Raw genomic sequence first — 18,597 nt, forward strand, 5'->3', positions numbered from 1 at the left:
TAAAGGATAAATTAAAAATCGTTAAATTCTTGACCGAAGGCATCGGTGAGTGTACGTCGAAAGACATTGCGTGCTTCTTCAAAGTTATCAAAATGACGCGTGTCCCCTTTGTGCTCAATTTTAGGTGTTAAGGGAGCCGGGATCTTTATGGTATGGTTCATGCATTGGTTGGTACAATTGCAAAAATTTGCAATTTGCATCGCGCAAAGTGAAGTGAAGTGACAAATGTGCCGAAGGAAATTAAAAGAAAAGATTCATGCAAACATGCGAAAAGAAATAAAAAAGAGAAAACAGAACACAGTGTTAAAAAAGAGATAACCCAACCAAAACCATATAGGAACCAATAAAAATGTTAGTGCCATTTTTAAGAAACTGTTCAGGGCGGAAAGAAAACCCATAAAACGAATTAACGTCAATGTTACCTTTTTCTGAAAAATGGATATCCAATCTGTGGATGTGAACCATTTATGATTCTTAATGTCGTTGACTCCATTTTTCAAATTGCCGTACCTCTTGGTCAGGTCTACCTGGAGGAGGTTTTTGAGGAGGTCCTTCAAATCTGAGGTGAAATGAGATGGAAAACGAACCTGAAAACCCCCATCGCGAATTAACAAATAAACTCTGGTCAATTGTCCTATTCGTTAGTAATAACAACCAACAAACGGACAGACCTTGCCAGAGACAATTTTCTCGTAAATTTGGATGGGCTGATCGGCGAAAAAAGGCGGGTAGCCTGCAGCCATTTCATAAACTAGAACGCCTAGTGCCCACCAATCGACTGCTTTGTTGTAGCCCTATCAAAATAGGTGTGCTTAAGTACCCAATGTCTTTGTACCAACACACAAACGTCTAAATTTACTTTGCTAAGAATAATTTCTGGTGCTAAATATTCTGGCGTTCCACACAACGTCCACGTTCGACCCTTGACCCGTTTTGCAAAACCAAAATCGGTAACCTTAAATTTGCGTAAGATATAAGTTTTTTTTTATATATCACTTCTTATAGTTTAATTAACTATAAAAGAAGTGATAATTACTTTAATATAACCTTGCTGGTCAATTAGCAAGTTTTCGGGTTTTAGATCTCTATAAATCAAATCTAGAGAATGAAGGTACTCAAATGCCAGAACTATCTGGGCAGCATAGAAACGAGAATGCGGTTCGCTGTACGTTGTTATTTTAAAAAAATAAATTGTTTTTTAAACCATATTAGCATTTTCGATAGACATTAATTAATGTATTGTTAAGTGCATCGAAACTAATGTACTATACATAAAAACATGCTCTAACTAGTTTAATAAACTATATACTAATTAAATTTAACTATAACTATAACCGCACCGTGCGCAATAACCCATCAAGAGAATCATGCTCTATAGAAACAAGAAGTTATATCTAGTATCTCAGAGAGAAGGTATAAATTCGCCAGATTTGCTTTATCTCCAGCCCAAACGTAGGTCCGGAGTCAATCCCCGTCTCTAAATTACAACCAGCATCTCATTGGTTCTTGAAAACTCACGTCAGCGCGACGACGCGAGTGACGAAAATTACAGTCATATTTTCCGACTGAGGAGAGGCGAAATAGCCCGGCGCCTCCTTTTACGTCCCCCCTTGTATTTTGAAAGGGGGACTGGGACTATGGCGCGCGAATACTTAGGCATCTTTTACCTTCTCCCTACTAAACTAGATATCCCTTCTTGATATAAACCAACCTCTAATATTAATTTAATTAATCTACTACAGCTTTCGGCAATAAAACGGCAACCTGACCTACTCGCGTAGTTTTCACTGTGTTTTAAGATAATTTAGATTTAAATTTGGTTAGGTTAAGACGGGGTCAGATTGCCGTCTTTTAACCCAAGTGTTACTAAATTTAGTACAAGCAAGAACTCATTTAAGAACTGAGAAAGTTTCCAAAAACACCTCGAGTTATTTATTTCCCTGGCTCGAACCAAGAGACCACACGTGGGGGGGGGGGGTGCAAACTCGCGTTGCCTGTCCCATCGGGTGCCTGCCTCTTGGCGCCAGAATAAGGAACGTTCGAAAGGACCAAAGAAGATACACGCCCCAGGAATGGAAAGTGTAGCTTCCTCTAGTGTAAATTTTTGTCTGGCCCCTCCTAGTACGCTCCAAAGGCAGGCTCGGTTGACCGAGGTATTTCCGGCTACATTGAAATTGCATAGACCGGAAGTTCCTTGGTCAACCCAACCCCCAGACATACCTTCCATTCCTGGAGCGTATATTTTCTTTGAAAGGACTAACGTTCTCAAATCTTAAATAAGTTCTCGGGCAGAAGAATAAAACATGCAAGCATGCGAAAGTGAAAATGTGAAAAAGAAAAATAGTACAAATAAAAACAACACGGTTAATTCAAAGTTAATAGCGAGAAAATAATAATACAGACAACATCCACCACTAGTGACTATAATAAACCCGTATTACATTTAGGTGCACACTTTTTTTAAAAACAAACATTAGAGCCTTTTAAAACCCCGGTTAATCAAGTTAAATTAATGTTAATTAAAGGCAATAATGGATGCTATTTGAAATCAAAATATTTTCTTCCATTGACCATCCATTTTTTTTTCAGGAAGCACAGCCAAAAATTTAAATTCCTTATAGGAATGTTTGTTTTTCCGGAATTATAGGATTTTAGAGGAGAAAAAATAATCACGTGTTTATATAGGAAAATATAGGGCTAAAAATGCCGTGCTCATTTTAGCTAAAACTAAGTAGAAAAATCTGAATAAATTACAAATTGGACTTCACTTTGAACAGAAATTATATTTAATATATAAAATCCTGAGCAAACTCTGAAATGTCGGTGTCTAGTCAGGGATAGATTTAATTTTAGAAGCAGGAATGGAAAATGGTTAGTATTTACTTCAGTCCGACAAACCCCTTTACGGAAATTAATTAGGGAAACCGATATGTTACGTGTTGTAAAAATTAAATTTTATCTTGGTTATATTGAACCAGGGATAGATTTAATTTTAGAAGTAGGAATGGAGAACGGTTAGTACTTACTTTAGCCCGACTCAAAGACCACCCAGTATAGAGCGTACTCTCCCTCCAACACGTAACGAAAAATTTAAATTATCTTATTGGCTCACTTAAACTACGTTTTGATGACGTTGCTGCCGGGGACGGCGAAAAATACGTAATTCCTTTTTATCTCTGTCGCTATGAACCGCCTCTTCTTTCATACCCCCCGTCCCGTGGAAGGGGGTCCGGGACTTTGACGCGCGCCCACATTACTCTGTTCTCCATTCGTACTTCTAAATTAAATCTATCCCTGATTTAATATATAAAAAACCCTGAGCGAACTCAAATGTGATCTCGATAAAAGAAATAACTAAATTTTAGGATGGAATTTGATGCTAAACTATACAAAAACTACGTCTAAGTCAAAAATATAGGATATTATCGGACCTTTCGTGAAATTTTAGGATAATATAGGCCAGGTTCAAAAATATACGATCTTTCACGAAATTTTAGGATAATATAGGGCCGGTCAAAAAATATACGATATTATAGTACCCTTCATGAAATTACAGCATAATAATAAAATAATATAGACCCGGTTCAAAAAATATAGGATATTATAGGATGGCTGGGCTCCCTGATATTCTTAAAATGGAGAGAAAGGTCATAAATGGAAAGAAAGAAGCATGCACCTTACCTAAACCTTCCGCTTTTCCTTAGGTGAGAAAACATTTCACCCCCTGGCACATACTCTAGAACCATGTATAAATTGGAATTGTCCTAAAAAAGACCAACGTAATAGGGGGGAAGAAGAACAGATCGAAAGCGTTTTTTTTTTGTTTTTTAGGAAATAAAGGATAAGGATTTTGATGAATGTGTTTAAAAGTTTAAAAAAGGCCACGAGGAAATGGAAAATATCGAAAAAGGAGAAAAAAGAGAAAGAGAAAGAGAAAACATTGCGTTAACAGAGATCGTAGAAAATTCAACGTTTCTTACCTAAACCTTTTAAGCCTACGATGGTGGGTGAACATTTCACCTCCAGGTACAAAGTCCATTACCATATATAGATTAATTTGGTCCTGGATTTCATTCATTCATTGATAGTTTGTTTGGAACACATTTATGTGTTTTTTATACGGGATTGCCAATTTTAATGTGTATTTTTTTTTTTTTAACAAAAGGGTAGACCAAATACCATAGCACATATTAAAAAAAAATAAAAATCAAGAAGATACACAAGGGTAACGAAAAACAATAAAAAAACCACAAAAAGGGAAAACAAAAATAAATAATAAAAATAATTAGTTGATTTGCATAATATAATAAAAAATAAAAGGCAACTTAAATATCAATTAAATCTTTTGCGCGTTTCAATTTCGTAATTTTGATTAGATTATTACGTACACTATGTAATAAGCAATACGTAGGCCTATATTGTCTTTTTTTACTTGGGACGCTATCATTGTTAGATAAAATAAAATCATTCATTGATTGAACGATTTCAATCCATTAAGCCCAATAATCTAAGTTCCGTAATTCTCATATTTTTCTATTCTGTATTATCTATGAATGTATGTACAAATACCGAGTTACAAATGCAGATATCGGGTCGAAATTTCAAGATTGTTTTGATATGAAAAGGGTTGATTTTCATTCGTTTATTTCAATCGGCAACACAATTGGCGCATTGCACAGTCTAATACCAAGAACCCATTTAAGTTCTGAGAACGTATGAAGGAAGATTCGTTAAAAATTTCACTACCGTATTTTTGTACTGGGTCATTCAAAACATTGAAAAATAGAGAGCTTTCAGTTTGAGGAGGAGCTGAGTCTCGTGACATAATTTACGCTGCCATATTGGTGGGTTTAAAGCAGGAATGAAGCTCAGACCACCCACCCGATATGGCTACCAGAACAGCGGTAAGACTTGGGAGGGTGTGACGTACTACTATCCCACCTGAAAGCTCTCTATAGTGGTACTGAGAGGGGACGTACCGTCAATATTGCTAGTCGAAATAGGGCTATCTCAGAAGCATTAGTGTGACGTCACCCACGCTATTTGACCCATGTTTGACCCTAGAACCAAAGCGATACCAAACATGGCCGCTCACCGCCAAAGCTAAGTCCGTGAGTGACGTTTTAACTAGGTATTATTGACGTCACAACTGAAATAGCTCTATTATATAGCCTGGGCTGACGACTTCCAATATAGTGAGCTTTCAGTTGGAGGAGGAGCTGAGTCTCGTGACATAATTTACGCTGCCACATTGGTGGTTTTAAAGAGGGAATGAAGCTGTGACCACCCATCCAATATGGCTACCAGAACAGCGGTAAGACTTTGGAGGGTGTGACGTACAACTATCCCATCTGAAAGCTCTCTACATAGTCGCCAAAACCGGGGTAAATGATAGGGGGGGGGGGTGTGACATCACGAGAAAGTTCGTAGCTAGCAGACTATATGATTCATAAAAAAAATCGGGAATACGGGGCCGACCATAAAAATAAACATTGTAGCCCTATTCTACCTTCGAAGGTTCTCAAGTGTTATATGGGTTCTTGTTGACGTGTAAGGTTACTGTGTATGTGCAAATTAAACTAAAACTACGTGACATATGGTGTCTACTCTACAAATGAATAAAACCGGTAAAAATCAGACCAATGTATGACGACACACAAAACGTCCTAAATATTTTTACAGGCAACCAAATTGGTTGTGTACTAAGATATTTGGCCCATCGCGGTCGGTGACAGAACATGGTAGACCACCCATCAATCGACCGTCTTAAAACATTGTTTACAAGAACAACAACGAATAAATAAATAAATAAACAAATTCTTACCTTAAAATGAAATTCTAGTTTAACAAGAAAAGGAAACTTTACAGCTTGCAATATTCGTTTTTCATTCAACGTGTGCTCGACTTGTTTCAATTTAACCACCTAATTAAATTAAATTAACATTAAATTAGACTCTGCTTGGTTGAAAATAATTGAAGATTATTATTATTATTAAAATAAAATTGTATTAATTAATGTTCTTATATTTAAACCTTTTGTTTGTCGAGTATTTTCATGGCATAATATTCTTTGGATGCTTTATGTTGAACGAGCATGACCCTTCCGAAGGATCCAGTTCCTAGTGTTTTGACTCTATCAAAATCTTCTAAAGAGGCGGTGTTCTACGATAATTAAAGTTAATTTTAAAACTCTTTTATCGAATTAAGATGGTAATTAAACTATGGTAGCCTTAATATTTGGATAGATTGATTTATACCAAGAAGCGATATTTAGTTTATTAGGGAGAAGGTTTAATTCTCCACATTTCCAGCAGCTTTATCTCCAGTTAAAAAAAACGTAGGTCAGGAGTTAATCCCCGCCACCTCTAAATTACAACCAGCATCTCATTGGTTCTTGAAAACTCACGTCAGCGCGGCGACGCGAATGACGAAAATTACAGTCATATTTTCCGACTGAGGAGAGGCGGAATAGCCCGGGGCCTCCTTTACGTCCCCACCCCCCTTGTATTTTGAAAGGGGGACTGGGACTATGGCACGCGAATACTTAGGCATCTTATACCTTCTCCCTAGTAAACTAGATATCGCTTCTTGTTGATACATTATAATAATAATTCGAGTTTTAAACTTTGAAAATACATTTTTGTTGTTTACGTTTTAATTTTGGTTTTTATAAAGTGTTGTTTTTAAGCATAAGTTTATAAGATATGTTCCTACTATCCCATAATTTCGATATAAAGGCTTTATGAAACTATATTTTTTTTCTTTTTTCTAAATTGAAGGTCAAAGGGCGGGTAAATGATTAAGACAATTTTAGTTCTGGTTTTGAAGAGTTTAAAATATGAGTTAATATAACATTAACATGTCAATAAGAAACTAGGTCACCGGGATTTTTATAAGTTGTCAACAATATTGTTGACAGCGATGTCAATACTTCGTTCAATAAATAAACGCCATATTGTTTCCGTTGTGTTCAATCTCTCAGTAATAATGAACTAATATTACGTTAGTTGAACTTACGTGTGATGGACTGTTCCATTTTTCTTCAAATTCTTTCTTGGCCTGTTCTAAGAATATTCGAACTAAAATAGACAAAAAAGATGCAGAAACCGAATAAATATTTTCCATTTAATTTTTCCTAATAATTAATTAATTAAGAGATGACATTAATTTAAATAAAATTAAATAAATTGTGGGTATAGAAAAAAATATCTAATTCGGTAATTGTTTGAAGGAAGCTCATAATATTTAAATAAAGTTTCATTGTCTGCGATTTTTGGCGGCATAATTTTGGTTATGAATTTCCTTCAAAACGTCTACAAAAAAATTTAAAAAACTAGGCCTAATCCTGCACAATGCAAAAAAAAAAATATATTACTACAGCAACTAAAGGTTATTTATTTATAGCAATTTCGTCCAGCAAGAGCGAGAAAAACATTGAAAAGGCAATTAAGAAAAATAGGCTTACAAAGAACAATTTTAGGCCTAAACATATCAACCAAAAATTTGACAAATTTGCGCCAAGCGACCATGAGCTAATAGTAAATTAATTTAGGCCAGAAATAAATAATACAGCTGAAAAAGCCAAAAGCACACAATTTGAAATAAAACCAGCGGTAATTTATTAATTAAGGCGCAAAATGGTTCAGCTATAATAATCTGGACTAATTAATTAGTTTTAAACAATGATTACTAATTGAAATCATTGCAAAAGTCTAATTTCTTTAAAAAACCCAGATTTATTATAATTATAGAATAATACTATCTACAAAATAAGGACCACAAAAATTATATATATTTAACATTTAATTAACCAGCGCGCTTCAGTGTTGCCAGTATTTTGTTATTAGAGCAGATTTGGAACTGAATCGAACCGAATACTACAAGATTTTCAGTCTGTTGTATCGATAAATATAAATAGCATTTTGAATTGCACAAATAACACAAATGTCTGGCAACACTTTCCCGCGATACCAATTACGTTTTTGGGGGGCAAAAAAGGGGGGGAAAGGAATTGAAGTCGAATTACGATGGTACAAAGACAACTTTTATACTTATTGCCAATGCACTCACTACTGGATACTAAATGATATACTATGTCCTTGCAAAAAGACTATTAAGGGCATGGAATGGTTGTGGTTTACGCAAAATTGTAACCAAGCACTGTTTGAGGAAAGTTTTTTAAATATTTAATGATTTACCATCGCCACCACCAACTGATCATAATGAATTTGGTATTTTTTTGAATAGCTTGCGACTAAGTAACGTTGTTTAAAAAAATCATTAAGAAAAGGAGAGAGGGGGGCGGGGGGGGGAGAGATAGAGAGAGTATTTTGTATTCTGCACCCCAAGGTCCCTTATCATTAAACAGTCCGCAGAAATTGTTCACAGCTTTCGATGAATTTTGTGATAATTATAAAACGATGTCGAGATTGTTACAATCTTTGTCCATATTACCCTTTACATTTTAAATTTCTATAGTAATGTTATTGGATAGTTTCTTTAGATTTTTTGGGTTTTCAAATATTTTAAATTACGTTTTGAAGAGAGCTTCGAAATTACTAATTAACTAATTAAGTTAAATGGAGTCAAATAGGGATATTTTAATTATTACCTGACACCTACCAAAAGGTTTAAAATAACGTAAACGTAATTTAAAGATTACTAAAAAAATTAATTAACTCATTACTAATTAACTAATTAAGTTAAATGGGAGTCAAATCGGGATATTTTAATTATTACCTGACACCTGCCACAGTTACCAAATGGTTTAAAATAACGTAAAATTAATTTAAAAGATTATTAAAAAAATAATAATTTGTGATAAGAGTAATTCAGTAATTAACTCATTGTTCAAGAAAGGATAAAAATTTTAATTAGAAGTTATAATTCTGGATTTAATTATACAAGATTTGTGTAATTTTAAAAGCTCGTTCAGAACGCATGTTCATCCAAAAACATTTATCATTTTAGACTAAACCAAAATCGCCCGCCGCCTTTGATTTGGACGTTTAATAAACCAGCCTACACGTAAAAAACATAAAGCTAATAATATACAGGGTGTTACAAAAAGGGTAATTATAGGACCAAAGTAGTAGTGCTATGGTTAGTTCAATGGGAAATCAATTTTGTCTCAAAAAGGTTGTAACTTTCATTACATTTTGTTACGAGGGTCACCCTAAACAAGAAGTGATATCTAGTTTACTAGGGAGAAGGTATAAATTCGCCCCACATTTATAATCTAGCTTTATCTCCAGTCCCAACCTAGATCTGGAGTTAATCCCCGTCGCCTCTAAATTACAACCAGCCAGCATCTCATTGGTTCTTGAAAACTCACGTCAGAGCGGCCGCGAATGACGAAAATTACAGTCATATTTTCCGACTGAGAGGCGAAATAGCCCGGCCTCCTTTTACTCCCCCCCCCCTTGTATTTTGAAAGGGGGATTGGGACTATGGCGCGCGCGAATACTTAGGCATCTTATACCTTCTCCCTAGTAAACTAGATATCCCTTCTTGCCCTAAACAAGTAATTATAATGTTGACCCATTAAATTTATGTAAGAAACTGAAAACGATGCTAACTTAATTAAGGGGTCATCCCTAAAACACTCCAATTATAACTCGTAAACGGAGTCCCTTTGAAGTTACATTTTCGATTCAAAATTGATTTCCCATTGAACCATCCAAATGTATAATAACCCTTATTGGAAAACCCTGTATTAATACTTTTATAATCAATGGACACTATACTTCAATCTGTAAAAACGATGAATATATGACGTCACTACATATAAGAGCTGTTAGTAATACGTATATATTTATATAAATACCAATATATATTTTGGATTAATTATTATTTGATAGTAACATGCATAAGACCCCAAAAAAAAAATTCAATAAAAAATTAAAAGCTTATTATAAATTCGTCAAAAAAAAGTAATTATAAATTGGTTAATGTGCCAATTAATGAAGAAAAAATAAACCTAAATTTTAATTTGCCTCTGCCTATATTAATTAATTAATTAATAAATAAATTTTTAACTAAATATCGTATATATATTTGTTTTAATCGTAGATATACATTGCACTTACAATGTACCATATCTGTTTCCTGCGGCTGTTCAGAGCTAAGGTCCCCTAGAACATCAAGAACATGGGAAAAAATGCACAAGACATCAATTACAAAATTAAGGAGCTTAAAATCTTCATTAAAAAAAATAATATAATTAAAAAAAATTAAAATAGGGATTTTCTACTATTTTTTTTAATTAATCTACTAAAATTAAAAATCATAAGGTTATGAAAACGGGAGGATACATTCCAGTAGGGTATTGGGATTCATTGGTTTTTCTCCACTAACACTATTACCAGATGTTATTAAAGTTAAATGGACCTTTAATTGACATTAAACTTCAAGATACGATGTTTTTTTTTGAAAATGTGTAACTATAAATGTTTATTTTTTGTCCAAGTTGGAACTTTGGATGGAAAGGTGACCTACAGACAATTAATAATAGCTCTAACTTAATTTAATTTAAAGGAATGTTTCTTATTTAGAAGCCAGAGTTATTTATGTTTAAGCCTGGGTATCTGAGGGTTTGTGAATTATTTGAATTTAAATCATGGTTAATGTTTTAGAATTAAAATCATATAGAGCACTAACTAGCTTAGGCAACTACTTGTGCAAATACCTGGCAAATATTTAAATCATATTAATTTTAACGATTCAAAATTGGCATTACGTTTAGTAAATGACCTTTATCACTAACTAGCATCCATAAAAAAAATATATATATTTACGTTGTGTAGGCTGTAGGAACTTTGCCAGATAGGCTTTTGGTTTTATCAATATCAACAACACTCAAATACTAAACCGCGAAATTATAAATTGTTTTGAAATAATACGGGGACTCAACTCAACACCCGCGGTGATCCACATTTAAATGTACGGGTATTTTAATTTTTAGTTTAGAGAAAGATAATTAGCACGATTGCCGAGTAAACATTAGGAATAAAAACCCGAAATATTATCTTCCTTTAGGAAATAATTAAAAATTTGAATTAGGGTTATCCCATTGAAGGACAAAATAATAACGGGGGTAATTATTAGAGAAGCCAAGTTTTGATCGTGTTTAAGTAAAAGGAATGTAAATTTTAAGCCTTACGAACGTTAGGCCTAGGCTAGGCGCTCTAAGTACTTAGTGGGGAAACTATAGTTAGGCCTAACTACGATAGCAAAGTCAAATCGGCCGTGAAGGTTAGGATATTTGTATTATTAGGTAACGCCACTGATTTTGGATTGGTAAATAAATTAGGCCTAGGCTTAGCGACACTTTCGATCCCCTAGCCCCATTTCGCGACGTTTTTTTAGGGCATTCCACCCCCGGGAAATTTTAAGGGTTTTTTGTTTCCGACACAACCAGGGACGTATACTTCGACGATGCCGATACCCGCCGCGAGAGTCTCTAGTCCCCGCGACGATGGCTTACCATTTTCGGCCGGGTCTCCTTTCTTAGCAGTGGCGGCATTGCCCATGATTAAAGCCTTGGCCACGCGTACCCGCGGATGATTATAATATTACGATAATTTTACAACACTCTCGAATGAAAGAACTTAATTAATCCGCACAAATATGTATTAATCCTTCGGAAATAATCCACGTAAAAAATCCTTTAAATGTCGCCATATCCTACGTTGAAAAACACTCGCTCGCGCTCCGATAAAGTAACGCAACGCCTACAACCTTAGAGCCCGTGTTGGAGCGCGCCATCTAGGAGACGGGAGGCCAAACTCCCCATAAAATTATAAAAATACAAAGGGCGCGCGCCACCACTCTCTCTGCAGACGACGATATGGCGCGCGCGAAAGGCTAAAACACCCTTCAAAGCCAACGCGATAGGGGGTAAAAGAGGATGAATAAACTAGAGCGAAGCCTGCTGAGGCCCAGTGTCTGAAATGGCAGAAAAAATACTTCTTTTTTCTTTCTTTCCGCTTATACTTTTGGCCAAGTTTTTAAAATGAAAGAAGGAAAGAAATAATTCGGATCATCTTTATCACCAGATTTTTTATCTAGTTTCGCTATTCGTAGCGTATTTAAAGGATAAGGAGGAAACGGATGATAAATTTTCAAAAGAACTCTTTACAAGTGACGGAGGTTTATTTCGTAAAAGCGGGCGTGAGACGGTCACGAGGAAAATGGCGCGTGTTTCTGTCTATCAATTTAAAAGTTGTTATTCTCGGCTTCTCAAATACACGTATACATATATATATATTCTTGTAATATTAATTTCTCGATGAATGAGTAAAAAAAATACGTATTTCAACGCCTAATTATAAAAATTAAATAATAAGTAAAATAAATATTTTGTATTTTGCCGCGTAAGGTTCAATAATCTCCTAATAAAGATAAGATAAAGTATTTATCTTGAAAATTGGGATTAGAATGTCCCAAAATAATTTATAACTGATATGAACTATAACATAAATTTATATTTCTAATTTAACTGATTAAAAGCTTAATCAATATCGGTTGTCATTGGCAACTTGAGAAGTTTAGATGGTCTACCCGAAACCTTTGTTTTTCAGGCTAAAATATTAATTAATAATAAAAGAGAAAAAACCATCTAAAATCTTTTCAAGTTAGAAGAGCTCCCAAGTACTTCGTCACTCCTATATCAAATGAAACGTGACACCAAACCCAGTAATCGATTGAGGAGGAGGGGGTGGAGGAGAAGGGCCTCTGTTTAGCTAGCTGTTTTGGTTTTAACGCAAACCACGTCTACGATTAACTAGAAAGGGAGAAAAGTTATCTTCGCTGCAAACTTCTCGCCTTTCACGAGATAGCGGCTTAGACAAATGTCCCCGAGTGATAGACCTTTCGATATATTAGGCTCAAATTAGGCTTAACAATTTATCAACACTGTAAGAAGATACGGATAGAATTAGGCCAAATTTATTTCGATTATCCAACAAAATCTTTATACCCTTAGTTCATCCCTTATCAGAAATCCGCGTCTTTCAATCTATACCCTTAGAATTAGGCCTAACTGCATTTGGAACATTCCCTATGAGACCATTTTTCAATAGCTAAAAACGTATAGCTCATCCCATCACGAGTATTCCGCACGTACTCAACCAAAACTGGATGTTTTCAAACCCCCTAAGCTCAAGTTGTTTTTCTATTGAATTGTCTTAATGGATGATCTAGCGGCTCTATATTGAATCTCTTTCGTAAGAGGGAGCCCCACCCACGCGATTGGGGATTCCCTCAACGTCAACTCAATTTGGAAGCGTTACAGATGGCGGGTAATAAACTATCCCTATGTTCCTAAACAAAACGAAGGATAGGGAACGGTTCCAGGTTAAACTGTCGACGGAGAACTAGATTTTTTGTTTTTCGGTATAGGCCTATATACCATCCTTTTCTTGATCAGATTCGAACGCCGCGCCCTTTATTATCAAATTATTTATTTTTCAAGGGAGTCCCTAGCCCAAGGAGACCATATTAAACAAATTTAGTCCATAATGATCCGTAATTACTTATTTAAATATAATTAAAATGGATTATTTTTCATAAAACGTTGAGAAATAGGCTACTGAATGCTTCCTATTCATAAGATATGTTCCTTAAGATAAGTTTGTCACTGGTAACTTAGAAACTGCATGGAGCTTGTCATGAAGTGAGTGAGGTAGGTCATTCAGGGTAAAGCGAATACTCCTGGTGAGGCGCCGCTGTCAAAGGCTTAGTAATGCAGACTAAATAGGACATAGATGGAAGTACTGCAAAACTAATTAACCACCGAGTGTAGGACTTCAATTCTAACTTGTCATTCTGCTAGAACTAGCTCGAGCTGTAAGTCTCTATGCTATAGCATTACGAAGTATAGAAAGTGTCATACTTATGGATGGAACATATATTATAAACTTATGACTGTATGTATTCCAGCTTATACATACGTGTCCATAAACGACAAAATTTTAAACGTGTGAAAAATGGCGAAACCAGTTTTTCTTTTGGGTAAATTAGAAATTACGACGTTTAAGTTATTTGAAGCGATAGAGAAATTATTAATTTTTTTTATTATAACTAAAATATCCTCTTACGTAAGTTCAAGGGGGGAAAAAACTCGTTGAGTGAATTTTATAGCCTAAAGGGACACGCAGAAATAAAATAAAATAAAAATACCTCATATAAAAAAAAATTGCAAATTAATTCTGATATTTTTTAAAAGTTTGGGTTTGGTCGAGAAATACCTGTTATAATATTTTTTTAAGTGTTTTGTTTCAAACCGTAACTGATACAAAAATTACACCCAAATAGTTCTCGGTATTTTAAAACATTTATCGAATCAAGTTTATACGTAAAAGCTTTAGGTCATTAGATTCATTACAATTAAACGTCAATAAATTGATGTAAATATTAGACGCACTTTCGTGGGTACGCTATATAGACTAATGGCACCCCGTGTTATTTCTCATAAGAGCTTAATGCAGTCGAACGTAGAGGGCTTCCATTCTAAACCAGTTTATAAAGTTCTTAATGATTTTAAAAGCAAAATTCGTATAATCTTCAATGCATGGAGGAAGTAGTTCTAAATAGCAATGCGAGAAATGCACGCTCCGCTATAAGTGAATTAGACGTTTTCTGGCAAGTATCCGAATGGTTCCTATAGTTATTACACAACACGAAGAAGAAAAACAATTGTTTTATGTCAGCAATGACTAGACAACATATCGGCGGTTGAGGGGTCTATTACTATCCATTGTCGATACAAAAATATTCCACGATAAAGAGGATCTTTGGGAAAATTCTATAGGTTCGTAAATAATTGTTAGTTATTACAAGTGTCCAAACCCTCGGACAGCAAGAGGCCATGGCGTAAGAAACGTCAAATGTATGTATGTATTATTGTTTCTCTTGTCTTAACTCTAGGCCTATAAGAGCTGAGAGAGTATTATGGAAAAACGGATGCTCAATGGCGTACGCACGTCGTGAATAAAACTGGGCAGGGGTTCTCCTTTCCTAAGCCTCGGCGGCTAAAACGGGGGGCGTGGCCTCTTACAATGTCATTAGCGCGAGACAAAAGAGCCATTCGGAATGGACTCTTATCGATTAGAAAAAGGAGCAAAAACAGAATAGGAGCATAAGCCAAGTGGAAGAGAAAGAAGAGAGAGAGAAAGGATATAAATACTGCATTGAGAGGATGGCGCCCTTTTCTCATTCAAGGATAGAATACACTATATACTCGAGAATGATACTGAAGTGTGACGTCACATACCAACCCGGTCAGGGGCTTCCTTCCGGCTTATTTCCTAGACGAAACTATACTTCGATCTAATATAACAACTTACAAGGAATGCTGTCTTTGAATTCATTTGATTAACAAACGCCTCTAGCTCAAACATTAAATTGAAATGGCATATTTATTTATTTATTTGTTTATTTTGTAATTTAAGAATTACCAAATTTAAGCACAAAAAAAAACACATTTACAGGGGCTATGGAAATTAGCATTAGGTATTTGCGCCTGTTTTTCTTCTCGATGTTTCACCTACGTACACCAATTCCCAACCAAGAAGCTCAGCTGCCTGCAGTAACCCTAAATTCACGTTACAAAAAGCATGAAGCGACTATGAGATAGAAACCCATTTTCTGGTGGTCAGAGCTTCCCATTTCTAAAGAGAAATCTACAACCATTAATATCTCCTTTTCCAGTATTGCCACTTTTGGAGATGAGCGGAATGGCCCTTTTCAAGATCGGCCCCTAAAATTAAGGGATGCCCCATTTATCTCTAGGGCCTAGCTCGCCTGCCTTTTTTTTTCATCTTCCGGCCCCTCCATGACCTAACCAAAAATGTTCAACCATAAACAATTAAACAACAATAAGAGTTTAAAAACAGAATCATAAAAGCGGCGGATCTAAGCTAAGCCTTTGCATTCAAATTCCATATATATATTATATTTAACTGGAACAAAGAACGAAATAAATGCCAAGAGCGCGCGTACAAAGGCGTAAATAATGAATTATCCCAAACTCTTTTAATTTAAGCGCACGTCATGATATCCACCCACATTTAATTCAACCAGTCATTGTGTTTTGAAACAAGTTAAGCCTTGGCTAATTTGCATAATGAGTTTAAAATCCCGAGACAATTAACATTGAGAAAAGAAAAGCAAAAGAAAATAGACGATAATTCGATTAATCAGGAAGGTTTAGTCCGTAAGAAGAAGAAGCAGAAGGTGATTTTCTTTTCTCGCAGCTATAGCTAGACTTTTGGGGAAAGTCGAATTTCTTTTTTGTCAGCCTATAGAAACAGGGGGTTTTCTCTCCCCGGTCGATGGAGTTTAGGCTTGAAAAGTAAAGAGGGGATCTATTCAAGGTCGGGTGACGTCATTTCGCCTAAGATCCTTCGTCCCCGCTCTGCCGCTTATACTTAGGTAAGACAGGGACGCAAAAATCAATACAGCGGCCGTTTGCGGGGGTGGTTTGCTTGCTTATGTGTGTATGTATGTCGTATGACTAGAAGATGACATGAATTAGAGGCTAGAGGAAAGACCCTGCAAAGGAAACTAACTGCCTTGTCTTGGTTTTCATTTTTATTTCCAGGGAATATTAACTAGGCCTAAAGCGGTACCTTGCATCTACGAATACAACCCGTATGACAAAATGATACCTTAGTGAACTATACCTTCGAAACACTGACCTCTTCGTTAGGCTTAGCATTGGTTTAGTGTCGGAAAGGTTGAAAGGTTAATTTCAAACCTTGAAAGATTTAATTCTGGTGGTAAGTTCATAAATGAGAACGTGCATGATTCTCGAGGTCTAAGCCTTAGACTAGAACTGGGTCTCGAGGTTGTGTCACGCGGGAAAGAGCACGGGATAAGGGGGGGGGGAACCTGGTGTTGCCTGATGTTTACTCCCCCCCCCCTTTTTCCTAGAGTTCTACAGTATACAATATACTTGGGACCCTCGGAGCTGCAGTAAATCAATGCCTATTCCCAGAGCGTTCTGTTCTCTATCGATATCCAATACATTTATAATGGAAAAGGAGGAGGTGTGTATGTACACCAAGATACTCCAGCGAAGGCTTAAAGACGGGATGGGAGCGAAAAGGAGTGGAATTAGTGGTTTCGATTGCTTAAGCGCTGCGCTAACTCCAGATTATTCGGTTGCTATATATATTATTCGGTATACTTCTTGGTACAGGATCATTTTAGTGGAAAAGACTTGAAACGAGGCTTAGCAAGAGAGAGAGAGAGAGAGAGAGAGAGAGAGAGAGAGAAAGAGAGTAGGGTTATTCAGATGGGCTAGGTTCATAGTAACAGACCCACGAAAATGTTGTAGGCGGATAATTATTAGGAAGGAAAAACGCTTTAGTGTTATCCTGCGTTAATGTAGAGAGGTTTAATGACCTTTTCGTTATGGGAAAAAAGGTCAAAACAAATTTGTGGCGATTAGGCTTAGGATTGATACAAAATTAAGATTTGACGTTAAGCCTAACCTAATGCTGAGGAAGGCTTTATATACGCATTGCGTGTATGTGAAAGAAACACATATTTCTTAAGGGAAGACACACAAGAGAAAAAAGGAATGCCATTTTCGGAACAAAAAATATATATCGTTTAAAAAACATGTCAAAAAGGTCCGCAAAATATTGATGATGTACCATACCACTTTCTCGAATAACAAAAGATCGAAGACGACCTCGAATACACTTTGATATATATATATATAAATTTTCAAAGGTCTATTTATATCTATCTATCTATATAAATGTATGGCGATATAACCATTCCATAAAAATATATGATAGATTTAACCTAAACAGTGTCTCATACCATTTTTCGTAACGCGCATAACTTTCAGCTATAGCCACCAGCCCGCCACCCATTTTGTTAAAACATTTTTAAAAACGTGCATGGAGAACATATCAAATGATAAAAGTAGGCCCAGTAGCCTAGTGTTTTCCTGAAACCACTATTCATCTTTGCGGAATTTTAGTATAGGAGTTGGTTAACTTAAAGATATAAAAATAAGTATCTTCTAAGATTGCTATAGCAAGGATGTTCTCTCTCTATGTCACGGGACAAAATGGGAGGAGTTAATCTGAAAAAGATTATCAACCACTGTCTGCCAAATAAAACAAACACGGCTCTTTCAACGTCCGCTATTTTTGACAATGGTACGTGGCAGCTCGAAAAACTATGCCATTGAAGCCAGTATTGACATTGAAATTTTTTTTATCTACTTCAATCGATGAAGGTTCTCATTCAAAAGTTTGCGCTGATCAAAAACATTCATTTAAGATGCGTTTTAAACGATCTTAACTTCAGATTAATAATGATCTTAGTATGGAACTATACGGACTAAATGTTCAAAAGCTCGAGGTTTGAAGCAAGGGGTGAGTGGTGAATCTATAGGAGAACCCCTTGTCCCTTCAACCCAGTCCCACATTTTCCTCGTCGTTTATATCAGCGTAAGTTCATAAGAAATGTTGGCCACAAGTTTGTCACTGGTAACTTAGAAACTGGAGCTTGTCATGAAGTGAATAACGTAGGTCATAGATTCTGGGTAAAGCGAAGACTCCTGGTGAGGCACCG

At 35.7% G+C, this 18,597-nt stretch overlaps 1 protein-coding gene across 6 annotated transcripts in view; it reads right to left on the bottom strand.

Moving 5' to 3' along the window:
- Pka-C1 (Protein kinase, cAMP-dependent, catalytic subunit 1) overlaps window positions 1-18,597 on the bottom strand; it is a 128,258-nt gene that overhangs the window by 1,651 nt on the left and 108,010 nt on the right. For 3 of the 6 annotated variants that reach the window (XM_089862467.1, XM_089862468.1, XM_089862466.1), the window contains 8 exons: window positions 7,018-7,079; window positions 6,034-6,162; window positions 5,825-5,923; window positions 3,682-3,764; window positions 1,037-1,163; window positions 860-955; window positions 672-794; window positions 423-587 (listed from right to left, as the gene is read on the bottom strand). In XM_089862467.1, coding sequence (XP_089718593.1) covers window positions 423-587; window positions 672-794; window positions 860-955; window positions 1,037-1,163; window positions 3,682-3,764; window positions 5,825-5,923; window positions 6,034-6,162; window positions 7,018-7,079 — 884 coding nt within the window. Of the gene's footprint in view, window positions 1-422; window positions 588-671; window positions 795-859; window positions 956-1,036; window positions 1,164-3,681; window positions 3,765-3,980; window positions 4,064-5,824; window positions 5,924-6,033; window positions 6,163-7,017; window positions 7,080-10,088; window positions 10,134-11,485; window positions 11,883-18,597 lie in introns of those variants that run through there. The other 3 variants (XM_089862470.1, XM_089862472.1, XM_089862469.1) reach the window with 3 other exon arrangements.

The sequence above is a fragment of the Phalangium opilio genome, unplaced genomic scaffold (assembly GCF_054372755.1).
Source record: "Phalangium opilio isolate 3A_F unplaced genomic scaffold, DU_Popi_V2 ptg000540l_1, whole genome shotgun sequence".
Taxonomy (NCBI): domain Eukaryota; kingdom Metazoa; phylum Arthropoda; class Arachnida; order Opiliones; family Phalangiidae; genus Phalangium; species Phalangium opilio.